The sequence below is a fragment of the Gymnoscopelus microlampas genome (assembly GCF_963454915.1).
Source record: "Gymnoscopelus microlampas genome assembly, chromosome: 2".
In the NCBI taxonomy this organism is placed as follows: domain Eukaryota; kingdom Metazoa; phylum Chordata; class Actinopteri; order Myctophiformes; family Myctophidae; genus Gymnoscopelus; species Gymnoscopelus microlampas.
The window spans coordinates 21927302-21941325 of NC_139939.1; the positions used below are offsets into that span (position 1 = coordinate 21927302).

At 43.5% G+C, this 14024-nt stretch overlaps 1 protein-coding gene across 2 annotated transcripts; it reads right to left on the reverse strand.

The window, feature by feature from the left end:
* Positions 1-138: 138 nt before the first annotated feature.
* Positions 139-6302, reverse strand: misp3 (MISP family member 3). 2 transcript variants are annotated; one of them, XM_084079558.1, is made up of 3 exons: positions 4956-6302; positions 3640-3713; positions 139-1235 (listed from the first exon to the last, which is right to left on the reverse strand). In XM_084079558.1, the coding sequence occupies exons 1-3, from the start codon at positions 6103-6105 to the stop codon at positions 1128-1130; spliced, it is 1332 nt and encodes a 443-aa protein (XP_083935684.1). In that variant the 5' UTR covers positions 6106-6302; the 3' UTR covers positions 139-1127. The 2 variants fall into 2 exon arrangements, with proteins under 2 accessions (XP_083935684.1, XP_083935683.1); XM_084079557.1 differs by having other exon boundaries at positions 3640-3716.
* Positions 6303-14024: the final 7722 nt, after the last annotated feature.

A 14024-nucleotide genomic window follows, 5' to 3' on the forward strand; every position in this document is an offset into this window, starting at 1 on the left:
TTCCTGTCTCTCTCTCCCCGTATACTATCAATAAAGGCTGAAAAAGCCCAAAAATATATTTAAAAAAAGTTTTACAAAAATGCATACTCCCACACACTTTTCTCTGCTTTATTGATCAACGCTTGAATCAACGGAAAACGTTGCACACTCTTTGAGAGTTTGCATGTTGACCTGTCTGGCATACAGTGATATTACACAAACAGAAGAATCACCAGCACTCACGCAAATGTCCTTAGGTAGGCTAATTTTTATTTAAGTAGGCATGTGCAGCATACGGACACATTTTGCAAAGTCTTCAAATGCATCCATAGTCAGGGGCAGTGCAATGTATTATTGTTTGTTTTCCTTATTGTTATGTAATCAGTGTAACAATCAATTATAGTTTTATAATGTTTCATAATTATTTGCAAAAGTAGCTCAGTAACTATGGGAGTAGATTAGAATCTCCCAAAAGTTATAAATTGTATATTCATATGAAAAATCAGTGCTTCAATTTAAGTTTAGTAAAACACATGGTACAAGATCATGTCTTGTCTTCGAAATCACAGAAGATTTTTTTTCATTAGGTAGGCCTATGCCACTCCATCCCAATAACTACAGTAATAATTCTCGTCATAAAAAAATCTCCAACGAGGATAAAGTTGGAAAATCTGATAAAGTTCGGATATCCTCTGACATGTATTATGTCACTCCTTCCAAGTGCAGTATTAACTTTTTCTTCCTTTCTTTACTGAACAGTTCTGCAATGTGTATAGGCCAACACCGGTTTCACTGTCCTAGCCCCAGAAGCAAGGTCGCTTCTTTGCCTGTAATCACTCAGGTGACATGCACAGCATGGCCCTCCTCAGGAGCTGTCCTCTTCTTCCACCCTGAGGGGCTCTTGAGGGGATTCAGTCCTCTGCCAGTACCCTCTTCTCCCCTCCTTTTTGACTCCATCAGTCCTCATCCGCCTTGGTAGTTTTTATTCCCTGCTCCCCACCGACTCTTCCTCCTCAGTTCGTTCCCCTTGCTTGACTTCCCCTGACGCTTTCAAGTCACAGTCCCTCAGCCTCCGTCTGTGGAAGCCAGCGTCTCTCTGTCTCCTCCTGCCTTTTCATGCTCCCTCATCTCACTGCAGCCGTTTCATGTCAGTTGTCCTCCTCCTTCAGCTCCTCTCCGTCTCCGTGTCCGTTGACCAGGCCCAGCTCCCAGCGCTGCAGGAGAGGAGTCTTCTGTCTGGGGGTCCGAGGAGGACTCTGAGATGGGGGAGGGGAGGACAAGACAATGTACATACGGTAGGAGAAAAACAGACAGGAGAGACGGATCAATATGGTTCTTCTGCACGGCAAGGCCAGACAGTTCTCTATCTCTTAGATTTAGAGATATCATATCTGTTGCTATGTCTGTGGAGAATGGAGATAATGGTGAGAGGCAATCGTGGCGGGAAGAGTTCAGATATGGTGACCATAAAAAATGGTTAATGCTTAATCACTTCAATCCGAAACAATAGTGAAAATAGCAGATCTACAAGCTCACAATGAGTCCGAGTTATGAGCTTGTAGTTCAGCTATTTTCGACAATTTCTTGGACATTGTTTTGAAATTAAACATCTATGTAAGCAGTCAAAACAAGTGTTATTATTTTTAACTTTAAAAAACGGGATAATTTGGCAGGGAATGTTGAAAACCGTAACATTAGAGTGTTTTACAGGTATTTGGACTCGGGACACCCAGCTTCAAACCGGGACAATCCTGTGCCAAACTGGGACGCCTGGTCACCGTAGGACAGAATGAAGTGTCTCATATGCAATGCTAATGGCAAGCTGAACCACACAGCTAATTCCTAGCGCAGCGAAAGATGCTAATGTGAAGCTGAAACGCAGAACTAAAGCCTGATGCTGCACTACATGGCTAATCAGAGGCACCAGTGTTCAAAGAGATAGGCCTACAAACCCGCAAGACGGGTTGTGGGAATCACTTGGATTGTCTGTGAACTCTCTTTTATTGACTACAAACATATACAGACGCCACACACTCACTCAGCCCTCTCTCTCTCTCTCTCTCTCTCTCTCTCTCTCTCTCTCTCTCTCCCCGGTTTCATTTCCTTATCACACTAACAGCATAATGATTTGGTCTCCCTGGGAGAGTTCAAAGCCATGTTAAAACAAAACAGCGTAACTGAAGAGTGCAGTTGCTATTCTTAAGCTGGCTTTTGTGTTATGTATCTGTCGTCCCTTGTCTGTTTTAATGTGCTGTATTTTCCTTTGTTGTTCCTTGTTCCTTTTTTTTTATCATGCTCTATTCTATAATTTCTTTGTAAGCTTGTAATGGTGTGCTATCTTGGCCAGGTCTCCCTCGAAAGAGAGATGGCAATCTCAAGGGATTTCCTGGATAAATAAATAAATACTATAGATAAGCTATATTACTTTGTGTAAATTTGCTTATCAGCACTGAGAGCCATGCTTGCTGAGAGAGGGATGTTTAGTGTCTTTATTCACTGGGCCCTGTGCAGTCCGATGCAGTTCCGGACCTCTGTGCATAATTTAGAATAGCTACCTGTACAGGAAGTGGAGAAATGCTGATCGGGAACAGGGTAATCTTTTAAGTGATAATGTGCTTTGCATGGTTATATGAACTGCGCTCGGTTCTATTATTTAAAAAATACTTAAGCCCTATTTTAAACTTTGTTATACAGTGGTGTCATACGAAAATAGTGAAAATAGATGATCTACGAGCTCACAATGCATCGCAATGCAGCTTGTTGTGATCTGTTATTTCTGATATTTTTGAAAATGAATTAATGTTGACCTTTCTTGAAAATATCTGAAAGTTTAGAAAAAAATGTTTTGCCTATTGTAAAGGAAAGGACATTAGGTTGCACAAGATATTCTGCTCTTACAACAGTATATAGTTATTAGTTATCTCTTAGGACGCTGATGGGGCGCAAGTACGTCACTTTAAACCTCCGATGACGGTGGTAGGGTGTAGGTGGGTCTCAGTGTGGTTGGGACCCGGAGGGCGAGAGAATGCACTCTTATAAGCCTACGATGGTAGTTTGAGGTATCCCGATATTCCTTCTGATATAGACTTGAGGGTGTAAGGCTCAGGTCTTAATGCCTGGGAATGGGATTGGTGGTTAGTGACAACACAGTCCACTCAACGGGGTTGTTCTTCTATGTCTCTGCGGAGAAGATATGTAACTATATGTACAGTAACTATCCCTCCAAACCTCTTGGGAATATATCTATTCCCAAGTAGTCTATCTGAGAATATCCTTCTATTCCTCTGGGAGTAGAGCAGAGTCTATATGAAAAGGATGACTTATAACTAGAGATGTGACGTCCTGCTGTGACGTCACGCTGGCATTGTGCCCAAATTAGGTGCTTTCGTGCTGGGTGTCGTTTCCTTTGTTACACCTATAATAATGACATGCCCAAAACATGGGCGTCAGGTTGAAAGTGCTTAATATCTTTGTCATGGTCGAGAGAAACTCCCACGTCATAATTGTTAGGATTTGTCATTAACAGTAGGTCAACATTCTTTGTTAATGAGCAGTAATATCTATGATCTAAATTTGGAAAAACTCATAGAAAGTGTTGGGTGTGTTTGACTGTATGAATACAGTCAAACTGTATGAATACAGTCAAACAGACTGACTCACCTCAGGCCAAACAAGCTGCTGGTCTTCAGTGAGGGCTGGAGGCCACACCCCCAGCCTGCCCAGGGACTGGCGTGCTGCTGGGACACACAGATGGAGAAGGGAGTGGAGGGTGGAGGTGAGGAAAGGTTAAAGTCATTATCGTTATGTCTCTGTGATTGTTCTCTTGCTCCACCCTCTAATAATGGTGGAGAAATGAAACCTGCTGAAAGTGAACATGTTGAAGCAGCAGAGAGAAATGTAGATACTAGGCCTACTGATGAGGAAGAAGAATAAAGAATGAGAAAAAACTGTCTGTAAAGCAATAGTAAAGCCTGATTTATACACCGTCCTATATACTATAAATCAAGCATAAGATATGACAGTACAGTACAGCTCCTCTGTGTAACACGTGAATATATGCATAAATATCCTATCATCTTGACCCCAAACATTTTTTTAAGTTACTGCAGGCAAGTACTGCATGCATTTTAATATTGTCCTACATTGACTTGTCTTATAAGGCCCCTCTGCCCAACTCGAATCTCTTGCACCGTAGTGTATCAAGATGCTATAGACTTCAAACTGGATTTTGGACCCTGTCCTGATGATTGGCCTTTTGGAAGCGCTTTTGAAGTTTCGTTCTTGCTGACACGGTAAAAGGTCAGGACACATGACTCAGGAGTTTCTCCTTGCTCCTGGCTCCGCTCCGCGCCGCTCCTTCAACGAGCTTGATGCTACAGTACATTTATGTGTTTGAGTTATAGCGCTGTATTTTCTAGTTGGCTAGTGAGCTTATGTTCCCTGGCGTAGAATTATTGCTGCTAACAGCTAACATTGGTTTCAGTGGCTGTCCTCAGCAGTATCACTGGCTGTGAGGAAAATTAAATTATGTGCTCACTGGACTGTTTGAGAGGGGTTTTTATCATCTCGCCACGCACAGATATAAAATTATTTCACATACTACATAAACACGCGCGCACGCAGCCCCGCACACACACACACACACACACACACATACACACACACACACACACACACACACACACACACACACACACACACGCGCGTATGCATACACACACGTATGCATACAGAGATAGGTCTACTGCATACACAGACTAGCATGCTCACTTATACATTTCATATGCACATGTATTTAGACATGCAGTGACACACACACACGCATGCACAACCGCACGCGCGCACACACACACACACACACACACACACACACACACACACACACACACACACACACACACACACACACACACACGCACACGCACACACACACACGCACACACAAGTCCAATTTCCACCCCCCGCTCTGCACTAACCTGTTGGGGGTCCTGTCAACCCCCTGGAGGGGAGGACAGGCAGGTCAGGAGGAGTCAGTCCATTCAGCAGTAGAGGAGGTGCTGTGGGTCTCCCTATACTGGCGGGCCTCATGTCTCCTCCTTTGCTTCCTCTTCTTCCTCCCCCACCTCCTCCGGCCTTCGTGCCCCTGTACAGACAGCCCCTCTGCTTCCGAAGCTCTCTCTCCCTCTCCTGCGCCTCGCGGATATCCTGTCCCACTTTGTCCACAGCCATGGAGGAGCGAAGCTTGAAGAAGGGATTCTCCTTCGGCACCACGTCATCTTCTTGCCCCACCTCCTCTTCCTCACTCCCTAAATCCCCCTCGTATTCTCCGCTGAGGGGAGAAGGGGGATGGAGAGTTCCGTCGATTTCTGAGCCGTAGGCATGCCCCGGCGGCCTGGAGGAGTAGAGGGTCCGGGCCGGGAGACTGATGTTGTTATTCTCCATGATGATCACCTGACAGCCGGTCCCCTCAGAGAAGCCCGGCCCCTGGGGAGATGGACTTGGTGTCCGAATTGGGCTCAGGAGGTCCAAGCTCTGTCTCCTCTCCGAAAATGAGCCTCTGAGGGTGGATGCTGTCGATGAGGCATCGCCCTGGTTCTCTGGGACGGAAAGGTCACTGTGAGAGACCCGGGACGGCGACTTGCTCTGCGTGGAGGGAGTCAAAGACACGCCGACGGCCTCCTGGAAGACCTCGAAGAGCTTCTGTCTCTCTCTGAGCTGGCGGATTGTCCCTCTGTCGTATCCGCCTGGAACGGTCCCGATCTTGACCAGATCCTGTTCTCTCTGCGTGTCGATGTGGATCTCCCGCTGCATCTTCTTCCCGGCATAGTGCCTGTCCTTGCCCTGGTTCCTCTCAGACTTGGCGGGCAGCGCCTGTGTAAGGATGGACTTCCTCAAAGGTATCTCGACGTACTGCGGGGCGGTGGGCACATTCTGTAGCCCTCTGGACCTCCGCAGGCTGTGCTCACGTGCTACCGCCCGGCGGATCTCTTTCTCGATGGGGGTCTCGTTGCCCGGGGGTGCGGTGGTGTCTGTGGCGTCAGGGGTGATCTCCAGAGTGCCGCATGGAGAGAAGTCTGCTGATAGCCCACTGTCACTCTGGCTGTCATCGTATATGTCGCTTTCCATCCTTGTGGTTCTGGTTGGTTTGGAAATAGATATGGTTGAATTTTCTTCTATATTGTCTTCAAGGTTTTCAGCTCTCTTTCCAAATCCAAACACTTTGTCTGTACGGTTCTCCCCCACCGCCTTGTCAGTGTCAAGTCCACTTGCACTCTGTCCAACTGTTAGCCTGCTTTCTTTCTCTTTCTCTGTGTTTCTCCCCGCCCAGCTGTCCTTCTCTCTCACAGGCACAGCCACAATACACGCAGAGCCTTGAGTACCTGCCGCTCCCCGATTGGCCGACGCCATGGTAACGGTCCCTAAAGGTGGCAAGCTCTGGCTGAGCACCTGTTGTGCTGCTTCCTGGTTGGCTCCCATGGGGTCATGTTCAGGTTGGCTCTGGGGCAGCTGCCCCCTCTGCTGTTTCCCCGAGGAAACTACAGGCTGTGTTGAGGCTGGCTGACTGCTGATTGATGGTTTTATGGAATAAACAGGCTTGCTGTCACTGTCCAGGCTCCCCCACCGTTGCCAGGCTGAATGGGCACCCAGGGGCTTGGAGTCCACACTCACACACTCTTTGTCTATGTCTTCATCAGCGAACGGAGGAAAATCACTGTCTGCGGGGAAATGGACAGCGTGTGTTTCAACGGTGGCCTCGGATAAATCTTGTTCAGGTTCATTACTGTCAAAACCATCTGCTAATGACTGCGATAACGCCTCTTCCTCTGGCTTTGCACTACCGTCTCCTCCTATCTCCGCCTTCATCGGCTCTTCAGATCTATTAACAGATTCAGGGAGGTCCGGTGCCAGAGGCCATTCTTCATTATCAGAAGATGCCAGGTCATCTGCCTGGTCTGACACGACCTCAGCGTCAGTGTCACTGATCCAATCAGCCACCTCTCCCTCTAGGCTGGACAAGTCCTCTGCCTCTGCACCTCCCTCTGTGGGTGATAGTCTACAGGGAGGAGATGATGGGAAAGTATCCTGAACTAGATTTAGATACTTTTCAGATTTTTGATATCCTTCCGTCGCTTCTGCATTTGCTAATTCAGTCTCTGTCTCAAGTGACGCCCCCGAGGGGACGTGACTCACTTCTATTGGTTGTTCCACTTTGAGTGCATGGGCCAATTCCATTGTTGAAAGCTGACAGTTCTTCTCACACAGATTTTCTTTCTGAGTGCCGGGCTCTGGCACTTCCATGTCTTCTTCGGGTTCTGCCCCGAGGGCCTCTTTGGCGAACAGAAGTGGGCTGCAGCCTCCAGCAGCATCCAAATCAGCCCCAGTCCAGGACGCGTTGCCCAGCTCTTCTAGTGAACCGCCACTGGCCACGGGCTGCGTTGCCATGCTGAGACTGGGCTGTTTGTACTGACCTGAAATGGTTCAGAACAGTCTGTGTTGGAACGCAGCCTGCCAGAAAGCAGAAGAAAGCTGGAATGGAGAGCAGAACAACGGGGTGATTAGCAGTGATGGAAAAAGTGCTCAACCCCTGTACTTGAGTCAAAGTATACAGTAGATACTCCCGGTCAAATATTACTCATCTAGTGAAAGTTGCTCAGCCAAATGTGTACTTGAGTTAAAGTATTAGAGTACTTGCTTTTAAAATGAAAGTATTCAATAGTACATGCTTTATAAAAAATACTTTAGTATTCAAAAGTACATTTCCTTTTTTAATATCAATGCATATTGAAATAAACATGTTCAAGAAGAAAAAAATGAGCAGATCTAGCATTTTCCCTTCCTACAAAAGTACAATATTTGTCTAAAATGTAGTGGAGTGAAAGTATCCAAAAATACAAATACTTAAGCAAAGTACAGTATTCAAGTAAATGTAATTCGTTGCTGTACCACTCATCACTGGTGATTAGTAGGATTTAACAACGTGTCACATTGAAAATCTTTGAAAAGTATTATTATTAATGGCATGTCCAAAAGAGAGACGCCAGGTAGAAAGTGGTTAATCTTCCATTATTTCATGGTGGACAGAGTGACAATGTATTTATTAAGGGAGTGACTCAACACCTTTTTTAATGTGACGTTTACTGTTGAACAGTCCCCTACAAATGCAAGACATTATGAGGACACACTTATTATTCCCACGTCCATATCTATACCACTCATCGTATGCCCGCAAAGCCACCGGCCACGTTTATGTCACAGTGTCACAATGAAACATGTGTGCCGTGAAAAGACAAAATCTCAACGACAAAAAAAGGGAACAAATTATATTTCCTTCCAGCTTAATGGAGGAGCAGGCTTATACAGCTCAGTGGAGGAATAGCTATTATAGATGCCCCACTTTTAAATGGATTCTGGCTGCCTTAATGTTACCCCAGCCCTGACATGAATTTCTAGCAAAAATTCAAATGAGAAAAGAGCTGAATATTAATGCGTTTTATGTAAAAAAGTAATAGATTTTTGACCATACAGCATTCAACAAACATTTCTGTCGGTTGCAAACCTCATATCTCCAAAGCTGTTACTTTTCAGGATTCAAATTCTAAAGTATCAAAAGTAGCAGATCTGCTACAAGCTCGATCTGCATCCATGACTAGTGGGCAATTTGGTCAGATCTCGAGCTTGTAGATCTGATTATAAGCTGTCGTGTGATCAAGTAGGGCGTTCATTTACGAAAAAACACAAAAAAAAATTGAACATGGAGATAAGAGGTTTCTGCCCGACAACAAACAAAACATTTGCTTGCGATACACACACAGCATGACTTCAGATGGCCTCTTATGCTGGCTCTCACTGGTTCCTCTGGCTTTGTAATAGCAGATGCAGAATGTTCTTATTATTGCCTGCCAGGGGGGCAGTTTATAACCCTGTGTTTGGCTTTGGGGCGTGAGGCAAGTGCCACGCATATGACTCCCTTTGTGCAACGTGTGACGTTTTCTGCTGAGTGCACCGGCCTTTAATCAGCTTATATTGTAGGCCTCAGAGCGCCTCTGTGTACCAGAATCACACATTCAAACACACAAACACACACGCACACACACAAACACACACACAAACACGTTTCTATTACTATAGTTGTGAGGACATCAACATTTTGGGACAACGTTGAAAATAGCTGATCGGCTATTATTTGGTACATGACACATGGCTTGCAAGTTGTAACTATAACTATAGGCCTACATCAGACACAACTCTAATCCTAATCCCTAAACCTAATCTCTAAATGTCTAACCCTAACCCCAACCTGAACCTTTTCCTAATTGTAAGACTAACTCCCCAAATCTATTTTTAACACGAAACAACCATTCTGTCTTGTGAGGGAGGACCAGGAAATGTTTCTATACAGTACTTGCAGGGACATTTGGCCCTAACAATTGTAGCAATATAGGAACACACACGCTCGCGCGCACGCACGCGCACACACACACACACACACACACACACACACACACACACACACACACACACACACACACACACACACACACACACACACACACACACACACACACACACACACACACACACACACACACACACACACACACACACACACACACACACACACACACCATCTGTAATAAGAGTAACAGGGTAGTTTGCGGGGATACACATTGGAGTCAGAGCCATGCAATATCTCTTTAGGTTTAATATTTCCCCTTTGACTTCCAGTCCAATAAAACCCCACTCTGCCTCTCTCTCTCTCTCTCTCTCTCTCTCATATGCTCGTCCTGTGTCTGCTGCTGTATATCTGTATATATTTGTTCTGTCTTTACTGCTGGTTGCTCAGGAAAGCTGTGTTCAGACTTAAAGCTGCCAAAGCCCATATTCCCTCCCATTTCACTCCTTGCCAAGTGGAGCCTGTACTTACTGACATGCCAAGCTGTTTAGCCTGTGCTGCATTCTGGCTGGCATCGAGCCACAAGAGATCATTAAAAGAGAACAAATAGCAGATCTAAAAGCTAATAACGTGTGGCGTAAACTTGCATTGCAACGCACTGTGAGCTTGTAGATCCGCTATTTTCATTTGTATAATGATATGAGTTTAAGTGGTTAACCGGTCAGCCTGTTGGATGGATGGATGGATGGATGGATGGATGGACTGACAGGCAGACAGACAGACAGACAGACAGACAGACAGACAGACAGACAGACAGACAGACAGACAGACAGACAGACAGACAGATCACACTCACACTGAGGACATGGGGTAACAATGTGGGCATAGTTAGATAGAGAATGGCGGAACATGGTCTGTAAAGAAGGCAGTCTGGAATATAACAGGTTTATTATGTGTACACATAATAAACACATAATAGGTTTAATGTGTACACCCCTACTCTGCCCTCATCATCATCATAATAATCAGAGCAAGAACATTTGTTATGAGCGGGTGGCAGTGGCTCTCAGGCCGCATGGCAATCGTAAGGTTCCTGGTTCGATGCCCGGCTTTGAGGGCACAAAGGCCAAATGCCAGGGCAGGAAGGCCATCAAATAAAACAAGATTTATTTTTAAGATATTATTTTGAGCTTTTCTGCCTTTATTTAGAGAGGAAAGTAGGCTGACAGGAAATGGGGAGAGAGATGGGGTGACACACAGTAAAGGTTGTCGGGAACAGGAGTCAAACCCGCGAACGCCCCATAAAACAAGATTTTAGTCCATTGAAAGAATTAATTGAATTTAACTTGAACTGGGACATTTCTGCTACTTTTGTACTTTTACTCAAGTACATGTTTTATATTGAACTTTTATATTGAACAGAGTATTTCTACATTGCAGTATAGATACTTTTATTTAAGTAAAACAATGTAGTACTTTTTACACCACTGCTGGTGTCTACATGACAAGAAAGTGACACTGGTGTCTACATCTTGACAAAAAAGAGACAGAGGAGAAAGTGCACAGTCAGCTGGGGCATTAAGGCCACTGTGGCCTCAGGGCATGCCATTTATTTGAGGGGCACAAGGCCAAACTGAGGGACAACGACAGCCATGGCCTTCGTGGCCTCCCTGAAATTCTTGCCCTGATTGAAACACAGGTTATCTTTTTTCCATTTCGTGAAAAGTAACTGTTTTGGACATACAAGGTTTCCACCCGACAGCAAAGCTATATAAATACATCATTTACCATTTTATGGCCTGTTTCCAGAGAAGCTTGCTGTGATCATTGATAATGAACACCTTCACCATCCTGCCAAGTGCTGGTACTGTGGTTAATAAATGTGTCGCAGTTTCTTTCCTTATCGCAAATTAAAATTGACTGAAAAAAGGGAAAATGATCAGACGGATAAAACGGTTATTATTCTGTGAACACGTGAATGTTATGTCAATGAGCACTTGTGTGAAAACACCTTGTTTAGAGCAGCAGTGGTTCCCAAACTTTTTAGCTCGAAAACCCAGAAGAGAAATTTGGTGTCTCCCCAGGATCCAAACTAGTGAAAATAGCAGATCTACAAGCTTCATCGCAACCTTTTAAAAGGCTTTTTTATTTCATGGAATTTATTTTATTTTTGTTTTATTTATGAAATTCTCTTCAACAGTGTGTGAAATGTATTTTTAATTTCTAAAAACATTATTATTATTAATATTATTATTATTATTTTTAAATTAGATTAAAGGCATTGACGGCGAGTCAGAGATAAACAAACACCGCGCCTCCAGCAGTTTGTTTCCCCGACCACCAGGGTGTGACGCAGGAGGGACTTCCATAGAGCTAAGGGGACTTCTGAAGGGGCCATGCCGAAAATAGGTTGCTTTATTCGGATATAATTTGCGGAACTGCCCGCCCCTGCTGGTTCTCTGAATTTTTCTCTTTCATGATAAATTGACCGCATATATGAAGTTAAACAACTAAATTCTATCCAAACGCTATCTTAAAAAAAAATTCTGTGCCTCAAAAACGAAGTTTGAGAGCGTTTTAAAACCGAAAGTAAAAGGTTCACACGGACGCGCACGGACGCGCACGGACGCGCACATACGTGCGTTAATTTACGCCCCGAACAAACATAAACAGTAGGGAAAATACGGATTTCAGAAAGAGGACTGTGTTTCAATGCAGGAAAACACCCCAGCATCATTATATAGTGGCTGAGGGGAAAAAATGCATTTTTTTTTTAAATTTAGGCTTAATGTTGCCTAGAATCCCTTTAAATATTTTATATAAAAAAACGTTCTAGTGTGAAAGCCAGTGGGGAACTGTGGTCGTTTGTGAACACTTCTTTAGACAATCAACAACTAAGACAATCCAATATACTGCATTTGGAATCCACCATCTATCAACATTGTGGTGAAGCGAGGAGTGGATGTGATGTGAATGTTAAGGCATACACATGCCTGTTTTTGTCACACTGAGTGGTTTATGAGAAAAAGATTTAACAGTGATTACAAATTACAATAGTAAGTGCTTGTTTAAATCATTTCAGTAATCCTAGTGCATGAATACTAATAAGTTTAGCTGACCTGGTAGCTTATAATGACCCGATGGCCAATGCTATGAAATCCCCCCTTTCACAGTTCACAAATTAATGCAATCTGACCCATACGAATACACGGTTTATTAAATGCATATTTGTTATAAAACATCTAATAATAATTTAAATCAAATAATAAATGTGTGGACTGAATAAAACTGTTTTATTCAGTCCACACAATCAATGGGACTGTCCCACTCTCTTGAACAAGGTTGCAAGAGATTGCAGAATAAAACGACGTTGCATAATAAGCTTATGTTTTGCTCATTAGCGCAAAGAGGCTCACTTTTATCAAAGGAAGAGTGTGAAATCATGTTCATTAAAAATACATTTGCAAAGGGCTCATGCAAATCATTTTGGCCACTTTTGAGGGTCGCCATTGTCCTGAGGTATTTGGAGATCTAAGGTCGTTTAAGGGGAAAAAAGATAATTAATTCAAATAGATGCAGCCAACTTCACCTCTAATTAGAACTACTGCTGCTAGATGATCTCTAATGGCTGCTGACAGTCTTTACACACAATCTGAAGTTTGTCTTAACTACTGTCAGCCTGATGTCCTGGGCATGTCATGGATTTTTCATTCAACATTTTCAAAACATAAAACATTTGTAGAAAATAGACAACCTCACAACACTATTTTCACTGCTTTAGCACTAGCGTACAATTTAATAAATAAAATATGACTTAAAGGGCTAGACCACTTTGGTAGAGGTTTGGGTTGTGTAGTTACCTTGGCATGATGTTACTCCAAAGGTGGACAAGAAATCAAAAATAATTGCTCCATTTATTAGAAATTGAGAATTCAAAATATGCTCCTCATTGACTTGTGAAACAGCTCTCAAAGTCACTCTTTTCGTATGTAAACGAACACAAACAAAGTTGATTCAGACAATATAGAACATCACCGTACTAAACCCAGTACTGTTTGTATGAATTGAACTTCCTGTTGATTTTGCTAATTTTATTAGGAAGAAACCCCAGACTGGATCCGTGGATCCGGGTCTTCAAATAGTAAAATCAACAGGAAGTTAACATTTTTATTAAAAAAACACTGGGTACTGGGTTTTGTGATGTTCTATATCGTCTGAATCAACTTTGTTTGTGTTCGTTTACGTGCTAAAAGAGTGACTTTGGGAGCTGTTTCACCTTACAAGGTAAGTCAATTAGGAGCATATTTTGAATCATACATTTCTAATCAATGGAGCAATCATTTTTGATTTCTTGTCCATATTTGGAGTTACATCATGCCAAGGTAACTACACAACCCAAACCTCTACCAAAGTGCTCTTGCTCTTTAAGTGGTCAATGGATAGTTTGTAATCAGTAACTGTATCAGTCATTAGGCAGAAACAGAGGTGTATACATACCTGTTATATTGTTAGCTGGTTCTCCAGAAACGTTCCAGGTCCACCGCTATAAGAACAAAAGATTTGTTTCATTCAGTATAGAGGTGCAGTTCAATCTGTAGAATGCCATGGCTCACACGTACTGTACATGTGGATTACTAAGCCTCTCAACACC